Source organism: Nicotiana tabacum, chromosome 6 (assembly GCF_000715075.1).
Source record: "Nicotiana tabacum cultivar K326 chromosome 6, ASM71507v2, whole genome shotgun sequence".
Taxonomy (NCBI): domain Eukaryota; kingdom Viridiplantae; phylum Streptophyta; class Magnoliopsida; order Solanales; family Solanaceae; genus Nicotiana; species Nicotiana tabacum.
This window is the reverse complement of record NC_134085.1, coordinates 199373595-199396840: the sequence shown is the minus strand read 5'-3', so window position 1 is coordinate 199396840 and position 23246 is coordinate 199373595. Positions and strand designations below refer to the sequence as shown.

Genomic DNA, 23246 nt, shown 5'->3' with positions numbered 1-23246 from the left:
TTTTATAAATTTCAACTTTAATTACTTTTATCCTATTTAAAATCTGACTTTTTTACTTTTAAAAGAGGATTCCACTTATTTTACTTTTCTTAAAAAAATAATCCATTTTCTTTTGCTTTTCTTATAAAAATTCTACTTTCTTTTACTTTAATTTTTTTTAATTTTCAGCTACCTTTATATTTATTTTTTAATTTCAACTTTCTTTACTTTTTATTTTTTTAAAATTTTCACAAAACTTTACTTTTAATTTTCCACTTTCTTTTACTTTTTAAAAGAGAATTCCACCCACTTTTTACTTTTATTTTTTTATTCCATACTTCCCTTTTTCTTATTTTTTATATCTCACCCGAAATTAAAAAAAAATATTTAATATTTTTCGGATTTTTTTTATTATTTTAAAAATAAAAAATAAAATAAAATAATAGTAATAGTAATAATTCACCTTTTAAAATTTTGTATTTTTACCTTATAATAAAAAGTGTAACAAAGCTAAAAATTGTAGGTTAAAACCCCTAAAATATTTACATAGAAGAAGTGAGGTTAAATATTGTCAAAAATTAGATGCTCACAGAGGGAAAATGAAATTTTTGAGTAAAATTTTAAGTTTCCCTCTCTTGAAATATTATCCCGTATTGGAAGAAGAAAAGGATTTTGGTGGGTATATAAACAATTGCTCTTCTTGTAGCTCTTAAAGAGTTAAGAAGAAGCCAAGTCTCGCGCCGTCGTCGTCGCTCACTCGACTTCGGCTTTGGTCAAATGATTGATTGATTAATTTTTTGGACCAAATTTATTTGTTAATAGTAAATATTAACGTAATATTATCCGTGTTTGTAACGGATATGTTCCAATCTGTGGATTTGTTCCAATCTGTGGATTTGTTCCAGCAAGTGATTGCTCCATTAGTTAGCAGCATGGTGCTCCGTCCACCATGGCCAAGTGCTCCACTAAATGAGTGGTAGCGGGTCCGTGTTTAGCAGCTAACTGCACTATAAATAGATGGTGCAAGCAGCTTGTTGAAGACACAGAAAGAAATCGTTCCTCTTCAGTTTACACAACTACTGATATCCTCTTCAGTAAGAACTCAACATCGGCTATAAATTGCATTCCTTCCTCTCAGAATTTCCATTCGACTTCTGAGTTCTCCTCCTTTGTTGTGCATTATTTAAAAACTACAAACAAAGCAACCGTAAGTGTGATTTGCTACCGAACTTTGTGTTCACTGAAACACTGGGGTTTGAAGTACCGCTACACCAGTGTGTAATTCGTTCTATCCTGGGAGGAAATAATCCATAACCTTGGTTACTAAGAGGAGATTAAATTCCTTAAGCAAACACTGTGAATTCAGTGGGCTCGAATTAATTACTGTTTCGTTTATATTTACGTTTATACGCTAACTTTCTTTTCTCCAGAATTATAATTTACAAGTACAACAAGTAAGAAGATACCAGAAACTAATAAGTCCCACATTGGGAGTAAAGTGTTCCCTAATAAAGGCGACTCCATACCGATGAACTCGAATCCAAGACTTCTGATTAAAATTGAAGAAATATTTATCACTCCACCACAATTCTTGTTGGTAGGGCAAAACTTAATTGTTCCTCGTGATTGACTACTATCAAAGGGTATATTTTGGAGGCAGTGACAATATGAATGAGAAAACAACAAAACGGTGAAGAAAGTAAAGTAAAATTAAGAAAAGTAACTTAGTATCATAAACTGAAAATTGAAGAGGAATATAAATTATGGGACAAATTTCATATCATAGAAAAATGCTCCCTTACACCTGGAAAAAACAAAAATTAAAAAATTAAGGGGAGAAAATAGAAGAATGTAGCTTTCAAATGGGGCAATAAACTAGGTGAGGTTCTCAAAGCCTCAGTGGTCAATCCAATACATCTATAACCTCATGCGGCGGATTATTGGGCCGCTAAATTTTGCTATAAATATTGGAATTTTTGGAAGAAACAGATGAAAGTTTGCTGATCAATCTCTGATAGACAGCCCAATTGAAAAAAAATATATGAGAAATTACAACTTGGGTTTTACTCCCAATATCGTAGTCCTCGGCATTTTCATCATTATATCCATATTTAATATTGCAACTACATCTGCAGGTATAAATGATATTATTTAATTTGTTGTAGTTTATTACAATCCTATATATATTTTGAGTAATGATATTAAGCTTGTGAGATAATTGTTACTAATGTTTTATTGAATATTGAATAGATGGAATATGTGAAAATGTGGACTGTGTAAAAGGAAAATGCGTAGAGGGAGGAAGTTTTTTGGGAATGGGATTCGACTGTGTTTGCGATCTTGGTTGGAAGAAAATGCAACTTGGCCCTATTAGTTTTCCTGCTTGCAATTTTCCTAACTGTGAGTCTCATTTCATATGTACTGTAGTTTTCTAAATTAAAATTATTGATAAGAATATTTTTGCCTTATTGTTGATTTCTCTTTCCTAGTCAATAAGAGATAGTTTTGGAAATAAAAATTATTGATTAAAATATATTTTTGCCTTTTACTTTTCTTTTGTTTATGGGGCCGAGTTTATAGTTTTTTCACAGCAGAATTCTAATACTCCTCAAAAACACTTTTTATATTCGGCAAAATACCTTAATCTCCCAAGAAATAGGTTTTTTTAAGGAGCCGTTTGGACATGATTGTTTTTTCCTTTTTTCCAAAAACTATTTTCAAATCAATGATTGGTTATACGTTTAACTAAATTTTTGAAGATGAGTTTCAAATTAGAAAAAGCTTTTTTTTTTACCTCTTTTTTAAGTAACAATGTTTTTCTCTCACAAAATAGTAATATTTTTTTAAGTAAAATACATGTCCAAACACAATTTTAATTCTCAAATACTATTTTTCAACTAAAATAAAAAAATTACTTTTTTCAATTCTCACACATTTTTTATGTCCAAACGCCTGCTTAGTATCTCAATAACTTGCAGCTGTGAATTGTAGGTACGCTCGATTTCGATTGTGGGACTCAGGCACCCTCGCCACCTCCATCAGCTAATTTCTCAGACCGTAATTTCCGTTGTCCCTATCAATTCACAACGTTTCTCTATCCCCCACCTCCCCTCCCCTAATTAATTGGTACTCCCTCCGGTTCACAATAAGTGATCAGTTTACTTTTTCATTTTGGTTGAAAATAAGTGTCCAGTTAGGTAATTAAGAAAATTTTTTATTTGTTTTTACTCTTTTATCCTTAGGTGCATATCCCTAAAAAGTTTTCTCACTCCTCACTATAACTATGTCACCAATATTTAATAAGGGCAGTTTAGTCATACTAGGTATTTTTATATAAGATTTAACATTTTTCTTAATGAGCGTGTTAAAAGGAAATTGATCACTTATTATTATACTAGTAGTACTTACTTTGTAAAATCTGTGTTAAGGAAAAAGTTTGTAATTTTGTATATTTGCATTTGTTTTTTCGTCTAGCAGTAGTAACTTGTTATATGAACACTTGAAGGCGAATAACACAAAGTAACCTGTATTTCTGTTTGCTTTTTTATTTTTTGTCACAGCGTGCAGTTTAGTATGGTGTGGTAATGGAAAATGTCACGTTAACGGAACGGGACATTACTGCCAATGTAATGAAGGTTCCACCCAATACTTGAATATGTCTGCGCTACCTTGCCTTGATAAATGTAAGTTTCATTTTCCAACCCAATTCTCTCCCTTTTTCAAGAATAAAAAATTGAAAATCTTAAACACCAATTTACCATATGAACAATAATTTGTATATTTTTTCCAAATACTTCGTCCAATCCGTGTTACTTAATTTTCATACATTAAGAAAATCACCTTTTAACATTACTAATTAACAATGAAATTCACCATATTAATCTTGATTTGTTCATTGAAAATATAACAAATACTCATATGTTCTTTATTCCAAGAGCAATTTTGAAAAAAAGAAGTTAATTCCTTCTTGATATCTTAAAAAATCAAATATTGTGGACCACAAAAAAGATCTAAAAATCAATTAAAGTAGATCCGAGGGAGTAATTAATTTTAAAGAATAAAAAGGCTATGGAGATTCAAGCTTTGTGAACATTATAATTTAAATTGTGATTTCTCAGCCACTGATCTCTTAGAGTACATGATAATTATATCATACTATCAACTCTAAAAAAAATGGATGCACCTCTATTCTTTGTTGTCAAGTGTCTACCATGCGTTCAACACTATATTTGAAACTAATTTGTTTTTTCTCTTTAACACCAAATATTTGAGTACCTAAAATAAATAGTTCTTAATGGAACAGGCGTTTTCGGACCAGATTGTAAAGGAGTGGCGTTGAGTCCCCAGCCTACCATTCCACCCCCTCCTTCTCCAGGGCATGGTATGTTAATCTAATGGTGTTTTCTTAATTTTAGGTGATATAAATATGTTTAAAACATTTATATTCCCGATAGTGAAAAAAAATGAATTTGTAGTATTAAATTTTTCTTAGAAACATTGGCCGAATTTAAAAATAGGAGGCAAAACAACGAAAACTTTTTATTGGGTGAAACCGAGGCTCCTTAGTCCTTACACAAGTTAAAACCGTATTGAATAGGAAATGCAACAAAGTCGTCTTAGAAAATTCCACCTTGATTTGTAAGTTTTACTACAGTATATATGCTTATTTAATGATTAATCTTCCAAATACTTAATAGAAACTCTATCAGGAGTCGTGCATGGTCCACACCAAAGTCCTCAATCCCATCTCTCTTCCCTAAATAGTAAGTCAAAGAACTTCTTCTCATATGAATTCATAACGTTTTGCCTAAACCTAAATATATTTGTGTAAAATTTATTAGAATTGTTAAAATGATTGAATTATAAACACATAACTCAAATAAGGTGATGGAATTAGTGTTTCAACCACTAGTTCCGAACCCATAATATTAAAATTTCGAATTCAACTATATTTATCTTTAGGGGAATCACTACTAGAAATTCGGAAAAAAACTGACCAAAATAGGCCTGTAATAGCCAATAACCGTCCAAAACGCGACCACTAACGTGTGGCTGGTATTTTGAAGGTCGGAAGGGCATACCGACCAAAGTTGGTCGGAAATTACCGACCGACCTTTGGTCGATCAATTAAATTTAAAAAAAAAATTGCCCAAAAAACCGACCAAAGTTGGTCGGTTTTTTAATTATGTAATTAAAAATGCACCATATGGGAATCAAAATGGGGTCTATATTGTGGCAGAATACTATTCTACCACTAGACCATTGGTGCATTTTGTTTTTAAACTGTCTTTTATTTCATTTATACTCTTTAATTATATTTTTGCACGAAAATAACCGACCAATGTCGGTCGGTTTTATTAAAAAAATAAAATTACTGATCGAATTCGATTGGTTTTTTAAAATGACCGGCCGAATTAACCGATTGATTTCGATCGATTTTTTTAATATTAATTTTAATTTATTTTAAATTAAAAACCAACCAAAGTTGGTCGGTTTCTTGAAAAATAAATTTCACGGGACTCAAAAATAATTTTCCGTATTTTTGCGCCAAAGAAAACCAACTAAAATTGGTCGGTTTCGTAAAAAAAAATAAAAAATAAAATATTTCCTTTTCTTAATATATTAACCAACTAGGACTAAGAAGGCCGTGCTTAATTCAATAAAATTTATTGAGACTCAAACTTATAATCCTTTTATTTTTTGATGAATAGATGGAGCATGTGAACATGTGGACTGTGGAAAAGGGAAGTGCGTAGAGGGAGGAGGTTTTTTGGGACTTGGATTCCAATGCGTTTGCGATCCTGGTTGGACACAAATGCAACTTGGCCCTGTTACTTTTCCTACATGCAATGTTCCCAACTGTGAGTCTCTTTCCATTTTAGAATATTTTGACATTGAGTTTTGGACCACAATATTTTTTGCTTATTAGGTTTTACGTATTAAATAATATTTTAACCATCTAATTATAGATTTTGAGTCAAAACTACTATGTTCGACCAAAATCATAACTACAACGGTAGTTCCGCCTTTGATTCCAATATCAGTTAATGATAGGGTTGCTATGAATTTGCAGGTACACTCAATCTAGGTTGTGGGAGTCCCTCGTTACCTTCAGCTCCAGCACCCTTTAACACTTCTGACCGTAATTTCCATTAAACTCGCAGCGTTTCCTTATTTATTTTTTTTCCAACAAAAGTCGTATCCCTGTTTGAGGAACTTGATTTCAAATGATCCGTTATAATTTGAATAGAAAAAAATGAATGATCATACAAACATTTCCCATATTATATTTTATCAATTTCTTGTGAAAAAGACTATATAAGTTTAAAGAAAAAATGACACTGTATAACCGCTCTCAAAATAATAGCTGGAAAAGTGTAGATTTTTTTGTATAATTTTTGTATATATATATATACTAAATATAAATAGTTTCTGACAAGGACTAAAATGATAAAATGCGCCATACAAATGTCCTCATTCGTATTGATGACGGAACTATGTATATTTTAGTATTTTTGTTAAGTAGCTTTGTTATATGAACACTAAAGACGAATAAAACAAAGTAAATCCATCCATTTTTGTTTTTCTTATTATATTTTCTCACAGCTTGCAGTTTAGTATTGTGTGCTAATGGTAAATGTGAAGTTAAGGGAACGCAACACTACTGCCAGTGCAATGAAGGCTCCGAAAATTTGTTTGATATACCTACGCTACCTTGTCTCAATAAATGTGAGTTCTCTCTTCCAACCCAATTCTCTATTCTCGAGTCTCCGCCATTGGTGGCAATATAGACGAATTCAAAATTTAAATTTTATGGGTTCAGATTTAAAATTCTATCATCTCATCTAATTTACTTGGTTCAAAATCTATTATTTGTACTAATTTAATTAGTTTTTTCAAAAAATATACAAGGTCTAAGCCAAACCTCAAACCTATGGGTTCAGATGAACCCATAGATTCTATTCTAAATAAGCCCCTAGGTGGCGGAGTTAGAATTTCTGGCACTGGAATTCAAGAAATACAAAAATATCACTCTTGAGATTTGAACATGTATGTCTCTTATTTCACGGGAATTCAAAATTTTATATTTAAACAAAAAGATTTGTGAAGTACAACTTTTTGGCCAAGGTTGAATTCTTTTCCTTGCATGTGGCTTCACTGCTATCTACCATGTCTATACACGAAAGTATTTCATTTTTCTCGTTAACACCCAAAATTTAAGTACATAACTTAGTGGTGACAAAATAGTTAAAAAAACAGTTAATCACTCATATTATTCACTAAAAATGGGTTGGATAATAAATTTTTTAAAAACGGGTCAAATATGGATAAGAACCATATTATCATTTAGAAAATGGTTAACCAATGGGTAACTAATGGATAACCAATGAATTTAACTTTTACATTTGTAAAACCTTAAATTGGGGGTTTCTCAAGTTTGGGAGACTAGGAATTCTCTAAAAGTGATCATATTCAAGAAGTCATGGATAATATGATTACCCATATTATCCGCCGGTTAACCCATTTTTATCCGTGTTAAATATGGGTTGGATCGAATAATTATCTAGTTTTTCATTACCCGGCTGACCCAAACCATATCCGACCCGACCGTTTGCCACTCCCATACATAACTAATGATCCCGAGTGAAACAGGTGTATTTGGAGCAGATTGTAAAGGAGTAGAGCTGGGTGGTCACCAGCTGAACCTTGTACCTCCTCCGCCTCCAGGGGATGGTAAGTTAAATTAATATTCTTTCTTAGTCATATTTAAGTTAGATAACAATCCATTATTCTTTATTTTGTTTATTCGGTGGGGGAATAAGCATGGATCGAGTGACTGAGTGTGTGAAAATCTCGGAGTGTTTTTTATTTGATTATTCTTACAAGGGCCTGGAACGGAATGGGCATGTGGCATATGGGCCTTTAATGGGTCAAGTTAATTTTGGAAAAAAAATCAGAAATAACCAGATTTATAACTGGTAATTAGAAAATAATCATAGTTTCAAAATTAATCAAAATTTAGTCATTTTTCATGTCAAGATAAAATTTGAAAATATTACCCTTAAAAATCCAAAAATATTCCATCATAATATGACGGAGTTCGAATTTTTTACGTATGAGCTTGCGACATTATGTGCTGGAATTCCAACATAATATGCTAGAAGTATATACGCAGAAGGTCCATAATCCAGCATATTTATGCTGGAACTTTCGGTGTCAATGACTTTACAAATGCTAGCTATTTTTCAATTACCAATTCGAAAACTGGCTAGTTTGTGCAATTTTCACGTTTATTTTTTCAATCAAATAAGGGTTAGGAAACACCGAATTGAAATTAGAACGGTGCACTATATAATTTAAACTATGACATCTGCTTCACTCTGTTATCCTGTCAATGACAGAGTCAAGGTTAGTGTCAGAAAAGACATCTAAAAACTTTTCTAGTCAATATGGTTTTTATTTTTTGGTGGTGCGAGGGGGAGAGGAAAAAAGATCTTCAGAAAAACATTTTATTTCACGATTAAAAGGTATTACTGATGAGCCTAATCACTCGAATAGAAAATGGAAAAAATCTTTGCAAGAAGCGTTTTTCTCTTTAATAACTTTATTCGGTGCAAATCTAAATTAATCGGCTGATTTAAAAAATCGTTTCGTGATAAAAGATGTTTTCTCTTTGGCAGGATCCAGTGGTGACCCTAAGGACCCCAACAGCTCGAGGAGTTTTCGTGCTTTGACTGTTTTGCTATTATTTACGATCTTCCCAGTTTTAATATAGATTGTAATTATACAGGAGCTTATGTAGGTGTGGTGGTGAGAATAAATAAAAGTTGCTGAAAGAATTATATTTCCTTCTATAACAACTTTGAGAATATGAGATTCAGTTGTTTTTTTCTCTATTCTTTTAATGACATGGGCTGGTTCTTTTGATACTATTACATTTAATTAGTACATGAATAATGTTGATTTAATTAACTCTTCGGGATGACCCAGTTGGTTTGGAGGGCGGTCATCCATACAGATGATTTGAATTGATCCCCTCAACGCCTTCTGGGTTGACCCTGTCGGACAGAGCTTATCTAGTGCGGTTTACATCCTCTGTATAGTTTGAATGCAGCAGAGACTGTAACGGCTGCGGGTTTTCTATGGTTCCAAAAAAAATTAATTTAATTAGATCGCTTTACTAAAAAGAATAAAAAGGGTAGAGGAAAAACTCACCTGTCATGTTTGTAACATTGTGCATTAATTTATTGTCCAGTATTTTGAACGGTATGATATTGTTGATAACTAAACAAACGATCATGGGCAAAGGAGCAGGGTGATAGTCGGCGGCAACTTGACAGTAGCACATAATTTGGAGATTGAAAAGGTTGTCGGATTGCAAGATAGTACATATTCGACAGGACAGAATCCCTTCCAATCAAGTGAATAACCACTAGAAGTAAAACTGCAGTTGTTGGATTTTTCTACCAATGATGTGGCTCTCAAAATAATGCAAACCAGTATCTCTAAATATCTGTCGAAAGATTACAAAAGAAAATTTAATATTACTATTATTACTACTATAGTTTATTACAAGTTGTTGCCTGAGAAACACAAAAATTAAGAAAACAAAAGGATAGGATCCGGCCGTTGTGGAAATGATTAAACTGCGCTATATTTATACAAAAATTAGAAGAGCGTCCATATCCTCAGCCACATCTTTGCTAACTGCGCACGTTTGGTTGTCAGCATTTTGTCCCCAAGATCACATTTCATGTGTAAGATAAACTTTTCGCAGTGAGATTGATTCAATATTTAAACTTGTGGCGAAGTTTAGTTTTTAAAGTTTTTACGGTCAAAGTAATATATCTATGTTATAAATATATTATATTATGGATATTCATTTAGTACTCCGTTGTAAATAATTTTTCTGAAGAAACTTATCCATATGAGACTCCACCGTAAATATGTTTATCTATTTAGTACTCTATTGGAAATAAGCTTCCTGAAGAAGCTTATCACTTCGGTACCCGGTTATGGATGAACATTACCCTAGGTAGAAGATTATCCATACCGGCTATAACACTACTAAAAATCTGGGAAAAAGCGACCAAAAATTAGCGACCAAATTTGGTCTGTCAAGAAAAGCGACCAAGGTTGGTCGCCAAATTACCGAAAATAATAAAAAAAATATTTGAAATATATTAGCGACCAAAGTTGGTCTCTATTTGGTCGCAAATTTAGTCAAATTGTTGACTGGACTGGTCAGACTTGCTTGGTCAAATATATACTGAGATTAGCGACCAATATTGGTCGCTAAAGTGGGACCCACATTAAATTTGTTAATAATTTTATTATTATTTTATAAAACTTATAAAATATAAATATATATAATTTAAAACTTGCAACCAACGTTGGTCGCTAATTGAAGGATAAACTGGTAGCGACCAACATTGGTCGCTAACATGGGACCCAGTTATAATATTTTAATAAATATATATTTATTTAAAAAAATTTAAAATATAAATAAATATAATTCAAAAGCTAGCGACCAAAGTTGGTCGCTTAATGAAATAGAGACCAACGTTGGTCGCCAATGTGGGACCCAGTTCTAACGTTTAATAATTTTTATTATTAATTTAAATATTATATAAAATATAAATAAATCTGATTAAAATTTAGTGACCAAATTTGGTCGCTAAATTAAATTCATGTACTGTTAGTGACCAACTTTGGTCGCTAAATTAAATTCATTTACAGTTGGCGACCAAAGTTGGTCTCTATATGGTCAAAATTAGAAATCACTTTTGTATTTACTATGTAAATAATATAAATGTAAGTCGTTAACACTTTTGTAATACAAGGGATGAATAGTACTACGAAGCGGGCGTGTGTGTCTATATATATAATATATATATACTTACGCTATATACTATGCACTAAGTATAAGTGTATTAGGTAATACTGTATCGAATATAGCGTTGCTCTAAAAATAAAAAAAGCAACAACAGTGGGGTGTGGGTTCAAGGAGGTGATGGCAACCAAGTTGGAGATATTGATTATTATGGTGTGCTCAAAGAAATAATAGAACTAGAATATTCAGGTAGGCCATTTAAGAAAATTATTCTCTTTATATGCAAGTGGTTTGACCCAAATCCAACAAGAGGTACGAGAGTACACAATCAATATAACATAATTGAGGTTAATCATACGAGGGAGTATGATCGCTATGATCCTTTCATAATTGCACATAATGGTATTATGCTCCTTATCCATTTCGGCGGAATAAGTCTGATTGGTAGGTTGTAATCAAAACTAAGTCTGTAGGTAGGGTCGAAGTCGAGAATGTGTTGGATGTTGCATATCAAAACGATATCTCCAGTGTTCACCAAATAGTGGACGAACTTTTAGAAAATGATTTGGAACATCCTGAACACATATTGGAAGAAGTTGATATAAATGAAGTAAGAATTATAGAAAACGAGGAAGAAGAATCAACTGATGAAGCTCAAACTAGTGAGGAAGAAGAATTCTCTGACGAGGAAGAATACGTTGATGAGCTTTATAAAGTTGGTTTCTTTGATAACTCTCATTTATAGATAGTTTTCTTATATGTTTCAATCTAAATATGTATTATATTATGCAGATGACAGGCAAGGGTCGAGGTAACAATGAAGGTAGTGGTTCTCGGGGTCGAGAAAAGGCTAGGAAGCAAAAGAGGAGGGTAGAAGATACTACTCATCAATCTTCGATACCATCTTCTGATTTGCCTATCACTACGCCACAGCCTCTACCCCATGGCTATACTGAGTTGCCACAGCATCACCAGCCCTACACCTTCGTGCAGACCCCAGGTGTTTCTTCACAGGGCCATCGGATTGTGCGTCCGACATACAGTCCACCTGCCTCACTACCACGTGGATCCCGCCCAGCAGCATCACATGGATCGCAACGATCCATGGAACAACCACATGGATCATAGTCATCAGTGTCACAGCCAGTCGGGTCACAGCCACTCGGGTCACAACAGTCAGTATCACAGCCACTTGCGATCCGTGCAGCTATGTCGCAGTCACAGGGATCACATCTATCGTCATCAGCGACTCCACCTATTGGAGGCTTTCGCTTGCGGGATAGTAGCTCTGACCCCCCTACTCATTCCACACATGCCTCTGATACACATATTTCGGACGATGATGCTGCTACTGCTACTGACGAGGAGGTGCATTATGATCAGTATGACAGGATCATCATAGTCCTTGAGGGTGATGGGTAAGAGTTATTTGTTATTTTTATGTTTATTTTTTTGTACAGTTTTTACTAAGATATTAATTTGTTTTATTTATTAAATTGCAGGTTCCTCCCGAGTAATATTACTACGAGGATAATCACCAAAGCAACCAGAAAGCTTTATGATGCCCCTTATGCGTCTTGGCGTGAATTCCCATTCTCACTGAAAGAGGCAATTTTCAATGAATTTAAGGTATAAATGTTCTTTTAAGCAGTATAATTATTTATATTTATGATATTTCCATATAATATTTAACTTTTGAAATACAGAGCAAATGTGTATGGGAACACCAGTATAGCGCGGACGTGGCTGCAAATTTTAATCTCAAAGCTCGCAAGCGGTTGTCACATTCTTTCTCCATAGCTAGACAGCTGAACCAGAAGCCTGGCTGGTTGCTTCAGGAGTTTTGGGATGATTTGCAAAGGCAATGGCTTACTGCAGAGTTCTTACAGACGAGCGAAAAGGGAAAGAAAGCTCGCGCATCTGAGAAGGGAGGATCATTGCACACTGGAGGTGCGGTCAGCCAGGGGACAATAAAAAGAAGAATGGTACGTAATTGCTTAATTTATTTTAATTTTCAAAGTATATCTATTCTATTTATTAATTAAAATTTATGAGTTTTCAGGAAAAGAAGTTGGGCCGTCCGATGAACCAAGATGAGCTATTCAGGGAGACTCATATTGTGAAGAAGAAGAAAGAAACGGATCAAGAAAGGTGGGTCGAGGGACTTGCCTCGACTGTACATGTAAGTTTTCACTTTTCATTAAGTATTTTCATTTACTTTTATGTAAATTTTGAAATACTAATTCAATTTACTTTTTCTTATAGGATCGCTTCAGAGTTGAAGCTGAGGAATTCATACGTAGCCAGCCACCTAATGAGTCGGGCGCGCCATTCCAACTTTCGGCCGAGGATGTTGAAAGACTATGGACGCAGGCTGCAGGCGGTCCAAAATGGGGGAAGGTATACGGCCTTCCTACTAAGACATTCCATCGCTATAGGTGTGGAATGCAAGGAATAGGGACTTCCTCGCAAGCCGAGCAACTTGATGGGGAGAGCATCTCCGCTATGCGGGAGACTGTGACAAAGCTCACATCCGAGCTAGAAGCGTCCAAGGAAAGAGAAAAGCTTAGAGATGCTCAGTATATTGGCATGGTCGCTCAGTGCCAGAGCATGCAAGAGCAGATCAAAAATCTCCTAGCTGGATCTTTTTCAATTCCCCGGTCTCGGCCATCATCGCCAGAGGCTGCCCGTCCCCGTGCTCGTTCGTCCCGTCCTCCAAGTGGTCGTTCCTCCCGTGCTCCCGGTGATCATTCTTCCCGTCATCGACAAGTAGACCCTTCTCAATACCGTGATGATGATGAAACTTCATCAGACGGTGATGATAATGATGTACCAAACAATGAATGAATTTTAGACAATTTGAACTAGACAAATACAATTTGTTTTCCATTGGGTTGTAATAAGAGTTAACTTAGTTTGGTAGTTCTATTGAAATTTACACTTTCTTGGTTTTAATGTAGCTTTTAATGTTGTTTTTGTGTTGTTGTTGTTGTTGTTGGGTTGTTGTTTGGTATTGTTATTGGAATTGTTGTTTGAATTGTTGTTGTTGTTGCTTGTTAGGGTTTTGGTATGACTGGCAGGTGGTGTAGCTGCCAAAACAGGCAGTTTCTGCCAAAATAATACACAGAAAAGCGACCAAAGTTGGTCTCTATTTGGTCGCTTTTCATGTTAAAAAAATAATTTTCTGGAGAATAGCGACCAACGTTGGTCGCTATATACCCACATTTCTATAAAAGGCGACCAAACTTGGTCGTTATTTCATTAAAAAAATAAAATTTCTGGTGATATAGCGACCAAAGTTGGCCGCTAATATTTAAAAATAAATTAAATTCATGTATTTAGGGACCAAAGTTGGTCGCTAGTTTAATAAATAAATAAATAATTGAATAAAAAAGCGACCAACATTGGTCTCTAGTTTCCAGATTTTAAAATATAATATTTGGATTAGAGACCAAAGTTGGTCGCTTTTTAATGATTAATAATAAACAAATAAAAAATGTATTTTATATTTAGAGACCAACTTTGGTCGTCAGATTTATATTATAAAATTAATAAAGCGACCAAAGTTGGTCTCTATAGTCAATATCCGGAAAAATTGGTCCATTTAGTTTAGAGACCAAAGTTGGTCGCTAATTAGCGACCAACTTTGGTCCCTAAATAAAAGGGACCATCAATATAGCTACCAGGCCCCTGTGGTCGCTTTTTAGCCCAATAGCGACCAACTCTGGTCGCTTTTTGCGGTCGTTTTCCCCCGGATTTCTAGTAGTGTAACAAGCTTATCCATTCAGTACTCCGTTATGGATAAACATTGCTCTCAGTAGAAGATTATCCATATCTTGTATAGTAGCAGCTTACACAGCAGCTTGCGTAGCAGCTTACACAGCAGCTTACACAGCAGCTTGTAGTAGCAGCTTACACAGCAGCTTGTAATAGCAGCTTACACAGCAACTTGTAGTAGCAGCTTACACAGCAGCTTCCTTTCTTCTATAAATAGAAGAGATTTCAGTTCATTATGTACGCCGGTTTGAATTCGAATAATATATCAGTTTCTATCTATACTTGTCTTTACTTTATAGTCTTTATTTTATAACACGTTATCACACGAGACTCTGCCATCTCGAGCAAATATTTTGAAAGTGTCTGAGGTAAGAACTTTCTTTTTCTAAATAATGTCAAATATTTCTAAACTTGAATTTGTAGCACTGGATATATCGGGCAAAAGCTACATGTCTTGGGTGCTTGATGCTGAAATTCATCTTGATGCGTGGCAGACATCATCAAAGACAAAAATCAGGCATCAAATCAAGACCGTGCCAAAGAAATGATATTCCTACGCCATCACCTTGATGAGGGCCTGAAAATGGAATATCTTACTGTTAAAGATCCAGTCATACTGTGGAATAATTTGAAAGATAGATATGACCACCTGAAGATGTTCGTTCTTCCACAGGCACGATATGATTGGACTCATCTAAGGCTACAAGATTTTAAATCTATCAGTGAGTATAATTCTGCTATGTTCAGAATTATTTCCCAATTGAAGTTATGTGGTGATAATATTACTGATCATGATATGTTGGAGAAAATTTTCACCACTTTTCATGCCTCGAATATGCTCATGCAGCAATATCGAGAGATGGGATTTAAAAAGTATTCTGAACTTATCTCACATCTTCTTATAGCCGAGCAACATAATGGGTTATTAATGAAAAATCATGAAAGCCGACCTACTGGTTCTTGTCCATTCCCTGAAGTGAATAAGCCGAACTTCCACCAGGCTAAACATGGAAAAGGTCGTAGCCCCAGTCGTGGTCATGGTCGTGGTCGGGAAAGAAACTCTAATCATGGTAATAATAATGCACCAAAGAACACTCCTCACCACCAGCAGTGGAAAAGGAAGGAACAAAAGCATAAAGCGGTGCAAGCACCAAATGCAGAAAATGCATGCTATAAATGTGGAGAAAAAGGGCACTGGTCACGTACCTGTCGTACGCCAAAACACCTGGTTGAGATTTATGAAGCCTCCCTAAAGAAGACAGAGAAAAATGTTGAAGCAAATTTTATTTCTGAAGATAATTTAGACTTCATGCATTTGGATGTAACTGATTACCTTGCACTCCCAGAAGGAGAAACAAGTCATGTAATCAGTGGTGAATCTGTAGAAATATAAATATTTTAATTTTTGTTATTTATAATAGATAGTATGGTTATGTAATTGTTGTACATAAAGAAAAATTATGATTTGATAATGATTTTTACTATAATATATCTTGTTTATGTCATTTTGAAGAATACGGATAACATTATTAGATCAACTTAAACTCTAGCAGAGTTTGCAAGAAATATACAACCACAAGAAGTGGTTATATTTCGTATATCTCATTGTAATTATATTTTGTTAACTACCAGAAGTGGTATATGCCTATGATCACCAGAAGTGATAATTTAGGCTTTCTATGGTTACAATTGAAGATAAGCTACATAAATATTCTCTATATTAAATGCACACCTCGATTTGCTCCTGAAGTAGTAGTAAATATTTTAAAATAAGTTGAGGCATCACAATTTGATGTGATTAATGCGCATTCAGATAATTATGTTCGATTTCCTGAAGGATGAGAACTTTTGATAATATTAATCTATTCCCTGAAGTGAATGTGACAATACTAATAAGTCGGGTAAATATGAACGCACTCTTGATGTGAATACATTACAATTCACCTCCAGAAGAGTTAATATAATTGAGAGAATATATACTCAATATTTTGTTTTAAATTTGCTCCTGAAGAAGTAACACAATTGAAATTTCCTACTGAAGTGGAAAAATATTATGAAGAGGAGTTTTCGTGTGCTTAAACAATTGTTTTACATTGTTTATTTGATTGTGATTTTCTCTCATGACACCAGCAGTGTCTGAGCAATATTTGATAGTACAAAATGTATCAACAATTCCTGAAGAGCTAAATGTTTGCCTAAAGAATACATGACACCAGTAGTGCCAGATAAATATTAGATTGTGGATAATAAATGAAGGCTCTTGAAGAGCTTATATACAAATATGTCATTCATATTATATGATTATGGTCAAAACATATGTTGTAGTAAACCTGAAGTTTACTAATACAAATGGCTATCATATTGAGACTACAAATGATTGGAAGATTGATAATCTTCATGTTTCCACAATCATAGGGGGTAAAATAATATGTATGTGAGAAGTTACCCGCCTTATTCTTTAATTTGTACTATATCATGTATCACAGTAAACCAGAAGTTTACTAAAGCAAAAGTTTATGCCATAGTAAACCAGAAGTTTACTAAGAGATAGCACATGACATGATAAACTTGAAGTTTTCATTTGCCATTTTTAAATGAGCTATTTGAGAATTCAGATAAGCATATACTAAAGAACTAGAAGATTCTTCAGGAATTCTCATGTGTTGCTTGTTCTCATAATGAATTGATTATACCAGCTAAAGTTGGGACTAAGACCCCTGATTCTGAAATATATAAAAGGTGAATATGGGCCCGTTCACCTATCATGTGAACCACTTATAGGTGCATATATGAGATGGTTACATGTGTGATTATTGTCAACCTGCAGTTTGGCATTTGGAATTGCTTTTCTCGATTAAGAGCATAATTTTCAGATTATGAAATCAAGACAGTTCATCTTGATAATGCTGGTTTATATCCAAGCTGGTTTAGCATTGAATACCTCCTATTAATGGCTAAACCATTGCTTATGAGAACAAAGTTTCATGTGTTGGTCTAAGATTTTCTAAATTGCATATAACATCACTTATATGCATCAGATCAACAATATATGATAAGTCCTCCCTTCACAATTGGTTTAGGATCAGAAACCAAATATTTTTATTATCTTTTGTTGTGTGGTATATGATTAATTTCTCTACCATAATACACAAAGATATGTTTTCCAAAGATGATTGGGGATATATGTTAGTTTTTCTAACATTTGGGGGATGGAATAAACAGTTGAAAAATATGCTATATGAATCGAATTATCATGATCCTCACTTAGAAGATAATTCAAGTCGAATGCCAGAAGCATTTGCTGATCCAAAATTAAATATTTTAGCTGCAAATGCTCCTATTAAAATTAAAGTCCCTGAAGGATAGAGTTTACTGTACGCATGAAGCGTGGTAGACCAATCGGTTCCAAAGGTAACAATCCTTGAAAAATAGTAGGAACCAATGATCAAAATGAGGAGGAAATAAGCTCTAGAAGAGCCCACGACATAACATTTCATAAAACTCCCGAAAAAGTTCAGGTACCTGAAAATAAAGAAAGTGATGAGATCTCCACAAGTTATGTCGTTTCGGAACTGACACAAAATGATCGTCGACGATATATTTAATACAATATAGTGCACAATATTGTAAAAGATTGTGAGGATCGGACTAGCAGTCCAGACACTTGAAGATGTCATACCATTTAGATACAATTCTTAACCTATATGACTTATTTTGCTAAATCTATATGAAGATCCTTGAAGGATTGAAAATGCCCGAAGTATATAATTCAAAGTCTTGAGAAATGTACTCGAGCAAATTATAAAGATCTTTGTACGGTTTAAAGCAATCTGTGCGCGTGTGGTATAATCGCCTCAGTAAATATTTGCTGAAAGAAAGTTACATAAATTATGTTATTTGTCCATGTATTTTTATAAAGAAAATGTCATCAAAATTTGTTACACTTGCTGTTTATGTTGGTGACATAAATCTTATTGAAACTCCGGAAGAGCTCCAAGAGGGTCTTAAAAATACTTTTACATGGACAAAGTGTACCCATTAAGTACACCAATGAATATTCAATCACTTGAAGTGAATAAGGATCCGTTCCAACCTCTAGAAAAGGATGAGGAGCTCCTTGGTCTTGAAATACTCTATCTCGGTGTAGATGGTGCACTTATTTATCTTGCTAATGCTAACAAAAGTGGTGCAGATCGTATTGGTAATGCAAATGCAAGTTATTTATCCGATACCCATAAAGCTCGATTTCAAACCGGCAAGCAGGGAGTGCGTATGATTGAGATCAGTGATTCATTCGAGAAACATGTGGGTTGGAATGTGATAAAAGACCCACAATATTATACGGAGACAATGTTTGATGCATAGCACTATTAAAGGGATGATTTATAAAAGGAGATAGAACGAAGAACATTTCACCAGAATTATTCTACACACATGATCTTTAGAAAAGTGGTGACATTGATGTGCAACAAATCCGTTCAAGTGAAAATCCAGCAGATTTATTCACTAAATCTTTGACAACTTCAACTTTTGAGAAGATGGTATACAAGATTGGAATGCGGAGACTCAAATATTTGAAACAAGGTTTTCATCAGGGGGAGTAAAATATGCGATGCACTCTTTTTCCCTTTCTAATATTTTTTCCCATGGGTTTTTCCTTATAAGGTTTTTAATGAGGCACCTAGCAATGCGTATTACTAAATATGTGTACTCTTTTTCCTTCACTAGGATTTTTTTCCACGTGGTTTTTCCTAGTAAGGTTTTAATGAGACACATTATCTTTTAATGAACATCCAAGGGGGAGTGTTATAAATATATTAAATTATGGATGTTCATTTAGTACTCCGTTGTAAATAATCTTCCTGAAGAAGCTTATCCATATGGGACTCCACCGTAAATATGTTTATCTATTTAGTACTCTATTGGAAATAAGCTTCCTGAAGAAGCTTATCACTTCGGTACCCGGTTATGGATGAACATTACCCTAGGTAGAAGATTATCCATACCGGGTATAATAAGCTTATCCATTCAGTAGTCCGTTATGGATAAACATTGCTCTCAGTAGAAGATTATCCATATCTGGTATAGTAGCAGCTTACACAACAACTTGCAGTAGCAGCTTACACAGCAGCCTGCGTAGCAGCTTACACAGCAGCTTGTAGTAGCAGCTTACATAGCAGCTTGTAGTAGCAGCTTACACAACAGCTTGCGTAGCAGCTTACACAGCAGCTTCCTTTCTTCTATAAATACAAGAGATTTCAGTTCATTATGTACATCAGTTTGAATTCGAATAATATATCAGTTTCTGTCTATACTTGTCTTTACTTTGTAGTCTTTATAACAATCTATTAATTCATCAAGGCATGATATATATGTCCAAAGGAAAGTACAACAGAAGATGCAATCTACCTTGAGAAAGAGGAAAACAATGTCACTATTTAAGCAGCTTCCAAGTGTGAAAGAGGTCCAAAGGCTCAAAGGGAGATTGACAGCTTTAAGCAGGTTCATTTCACGGTCATAAAAAAAATGTCACTATTTCTTCGCATTGCTCAAAAAGGAAAACAACTTTGAATGGACCCCGGAGTGCCAGCAGGCTTTGAGAGATTTGAAAAGGTACTTGTCAAGCCCTTCGCTACTTTCGAAATCAAAGGAAGGTGAAATACTGTTAGTCTACCTCGAAGACTCGGAAGTCATGATACGTGCAGTTTTAGTCCCTGAGGATGAAGGTACGATATCTCCCATTTATTATGTTAGTAAAATAACGGGGGTAGAAACTCGTTGAGCGTATTTGAAAAAACTGGCCTTAGCTCTCGTAGTCGCCACTCGAAAACTGAGGCCCTATTTCCAATATCATCCAGTAGCCGTGGTGACCACTTTTCCTCTATGAAACATCCTCCACAAACCCAAACCCTCGGGTAGGTTGGCCAAATGGGATGTCGAAAGGAGTGAGTTTGACATATAATATAAACCAAGGACTGTGATTAAGTCACAAGTCTTGTCTGACTTTATTGCTGATTTCAGTCCGGGATTGCTGCCTTTGGCAACAAAAAAAGCAATGATGGAGTTAGAGTCGACATCGGGGATTTGGACCTTATTTACTTACGGACTTTAACTAACAATGAAGCAGAGTATGAGGATTTTATTGTGGGGATCGAACTGGTCCGAGGTCATAGAAAACAAATGTGACTATAGCTGGTGGTAAATCAGGTCTACAAGATCTTTGAAGCTAAAGAGGAGCGCATGCAACAATACATGGTAAAAGTCCGGGTTCTGTTGGCTCAATTTCGAGAGTGGTCGATTACTCATATTTTGAGGGAAGAAAATTAATGCAGAAGTAGATGCATTGGCTAACTATGGTTCATCGATAGAAATAAAGGGATCGAAGACCGGGACGGTAGTACAATTGATGAACTTAGTCCTAGATGCGGATAGATACTATGAGGAAAATACGACTAATTTGGTCAGGGACTGGAGGAATGAAATCATTGATTATCTCGAGCACGGGAAACTGCTCGAAGAGTCCAAGGCGTCCCGGGCACTGCGTGCCAAAGCAGCACAGTATAACTTTAAAAGAGGGCAACTGTTTCCAAGGCCAGCTGGCCTGGTGCTTGGGGGCATTCGAAGCTAACTACGTTATGCGAGAATTCCATGAAGGAATATGCGGCAACCATTTGGGCACAGATTCCTTAGTGCTAAAACTGGTAAGGGCGGGATATTATTGTCCTTGCATAGAGCAAGACGCCAACTCCTTCATACAAAAATGCAATAAATTCCAATGCTACACACCATTGGTACATCAACCGGCAGAATCATTGCATTTGGTTCTGTCCCCTGGCTATTCATGAAATGGGGTATGGACATCATTGGACCACTACCACCGGCTCCCGGTATGGTAAGATTTCTTTTGATTTTAACTGACTATTCTTCTAAGTGGATGAAAGCAGGTCCTTATTAGAAGATCAGCAAGCGCAGAGTGGTGGATTTCTTGTGGGAAAACATAATTTGCAGGTTTGGAATACCGAAGGAGATAGAATGTGATAATGAGCCACAATTTATTGGCGCAAAAATTACAAAGTTCCTCGAAGATTTGAAAATAAAGAGGATCATATCTTCACCCTACCACCAGAGCACAAATGGTCAAGTGGAGCTAACAAACAAAGTGATTATACAAAACCTCAAGAAAAGGTTTAAAGCGGCTAAAGTTAAATGGCCCATGGAATTGCCTGAAGTTTTATGTGCGTACCGAAAAACGCCTAAATCAAGCACAAGAGAAACTCTTTTTCCCTTCTCTATGGGCGAGAAGCATTAATCCTGGTAGAAGTAGAGGAACTCACCTTGAGATATTTCCAAGCTGATTAAGATTCAAAGAATGAAGCAATGTTAGTCAACTTGGAGCTACTCGATGAGCGCAGAGACTTGGCATATGTAAGAATGGCAGCCCAAAAGTAGAGAATGGAACGATATTATAATCGAAGATCCAACCTCCGTTATTTTTAAAGTAGGAGACTTGGTCCTAAGGAAAGTAACTCAAAACACACGGGAGCTCAACGCATGGAACTATTGGAATATGGTGTACCCTTACCGGATTTCAGCTGCCACCGGGAAGGGTTCGTATGAATTGAAAAATCAAAATGGAGAAAAGTTGCCCAACAATTGGAATATGGTGTACCTTAAAAGATATTATTGCTGATTAACATCACCTAAACTGAAAGTATGTGTTGTAGTCTTTTTTCCTTCGTCCAGTTTTTGTCCAAATTGGGTTTTTCTGGCAAGGTTTTTAATGAGGCAGCAATAGAAATCATACTACGAAGAAAGCTTCAACAACAACACTAAGGCCTTTAATATTAAGACACGTATGCAAAGAGACACTTCGGAACAGTTAGATAGCCTTTGGCTCTATAGCAAAATTCCCAAGGGACGTTAAGTTTGCTATAGGACAAAGGTTATCTGACCGTTCACAAGTGCAAACCATTAAAAGATTGTTAGATAGTCTTTTGCTCGATATCATAAATTCTTAAGGGGAAGTGAAGCTTGTTATCGAGCATAAGATTTCCTAGCAATTCACTAATGGGGTCCTCGAAGGTGCAAAACTTCCAGTGTTCCTATTTGCATTCGAACACTGGGAGGGGGGATGATATGAGGATAAGGCAACAATGACTGTCACGTCGACCGAAGAACAAAAACCTGAAACATAGTTGTATCATCGGGACTGCGCGGCCAGCCCAGTAGAAATAAGGTGTACAAGGTAGCCACAAGTAAATGTCAATTTCTTTTTTAGCATAACAATGCTTATGTACTTTTTGAAAATGGAAGGAATAAAATGAAGTCCTTTTATTTCTATCTTGTTTCCTGTCTGAACAATGAATTGACTTTGTCATTTGAAAGCTAAACAAGTATTTCAAATGCTAGTGCCATAATGCACAAGAGACGTCCTCTTCAAGAGCACCGTAAACATAAGAGGGCCCTCTCTTATAAAAACCCTCACGTTAAAGTGTTGATATCGGAAGAACTTATGCCCAAAATCAAAATGCCTTCAGGAAAAGATACATTTGAAGCCTTGCACAAAAAGACGCAAAAAACTTGCGCAAATACTTAACCCTCACGTTAAAGGGTTGATTTCAAATGATTTGTACCTGAAATACAAATGCCTTTAGGG

General features: G+C 35.1%; 1 protein-coding gene across 2 annotated transcripts; it reads left to right on the top strand.

Moving 5' to 3' along the window:
• The first annotated feature begins 1967 nt into the window (after positions 1-1967).
• LOC107806950 (uncharacterized) lies at positions 1968-8895 on the top strand. Of its 2 annotated transcripts, XM_075254452.1 has the most exons (11): positions 1968-2114; positions 2230-2379; positions 2971-3036; positions 3540-3662; positions 4283-4360; positions 4677-4742; positions 5691-5840; positions 6053-6121; positions 6586-6708; positions 7633-7713; positions 8661-8895. In XM_075254452.1, the coding sequence occupies exons 1-11, from the start codon at positions 2021-2023 to the stop codon at positions 8753-8755; spliced, it is 1095 nt and encodes a 364-aa protein (XP_075110553.1). In that variant the 5' UTR covers positions 1968-2020; the 3' UTR covers positions 8756-8895. The 2 variants fall into 2 exon arrangements, with proteins under 2 accessions (XP_075110553.1, XP_075110554.1); XM_075254453.1 differs by lacking the exon at positions 4677-4742.
• Positions 8896-23246: the final 14351 nt, after the last annotated feature.

Excerpts from the sequence above, each read along its gene's own strand:
- LOC107806950 (XM_075254452.1), top strand. The coding sequence starts at position 2,021 with ATGAGAAATTACAACTTGGGTTTTACTCCCAATATCGTAGTCCTCGGC. Across the intron at positions 4,743-5,690 it reads CCATCTCTCTTCCCTAAATA|ATGGAGCATGTGAACATGTG; the intron begins GTAAGTCAAAGA and ends TTTGATGAATAG. Across the intron at positions 7,714-8,660 it reads TCCTCCGCCTCCAGGGGATG|GATCCAGTGGTGACCCTAAG; the intron begins GTAAGTTAAATT and ends TCTCTTTGGCAG.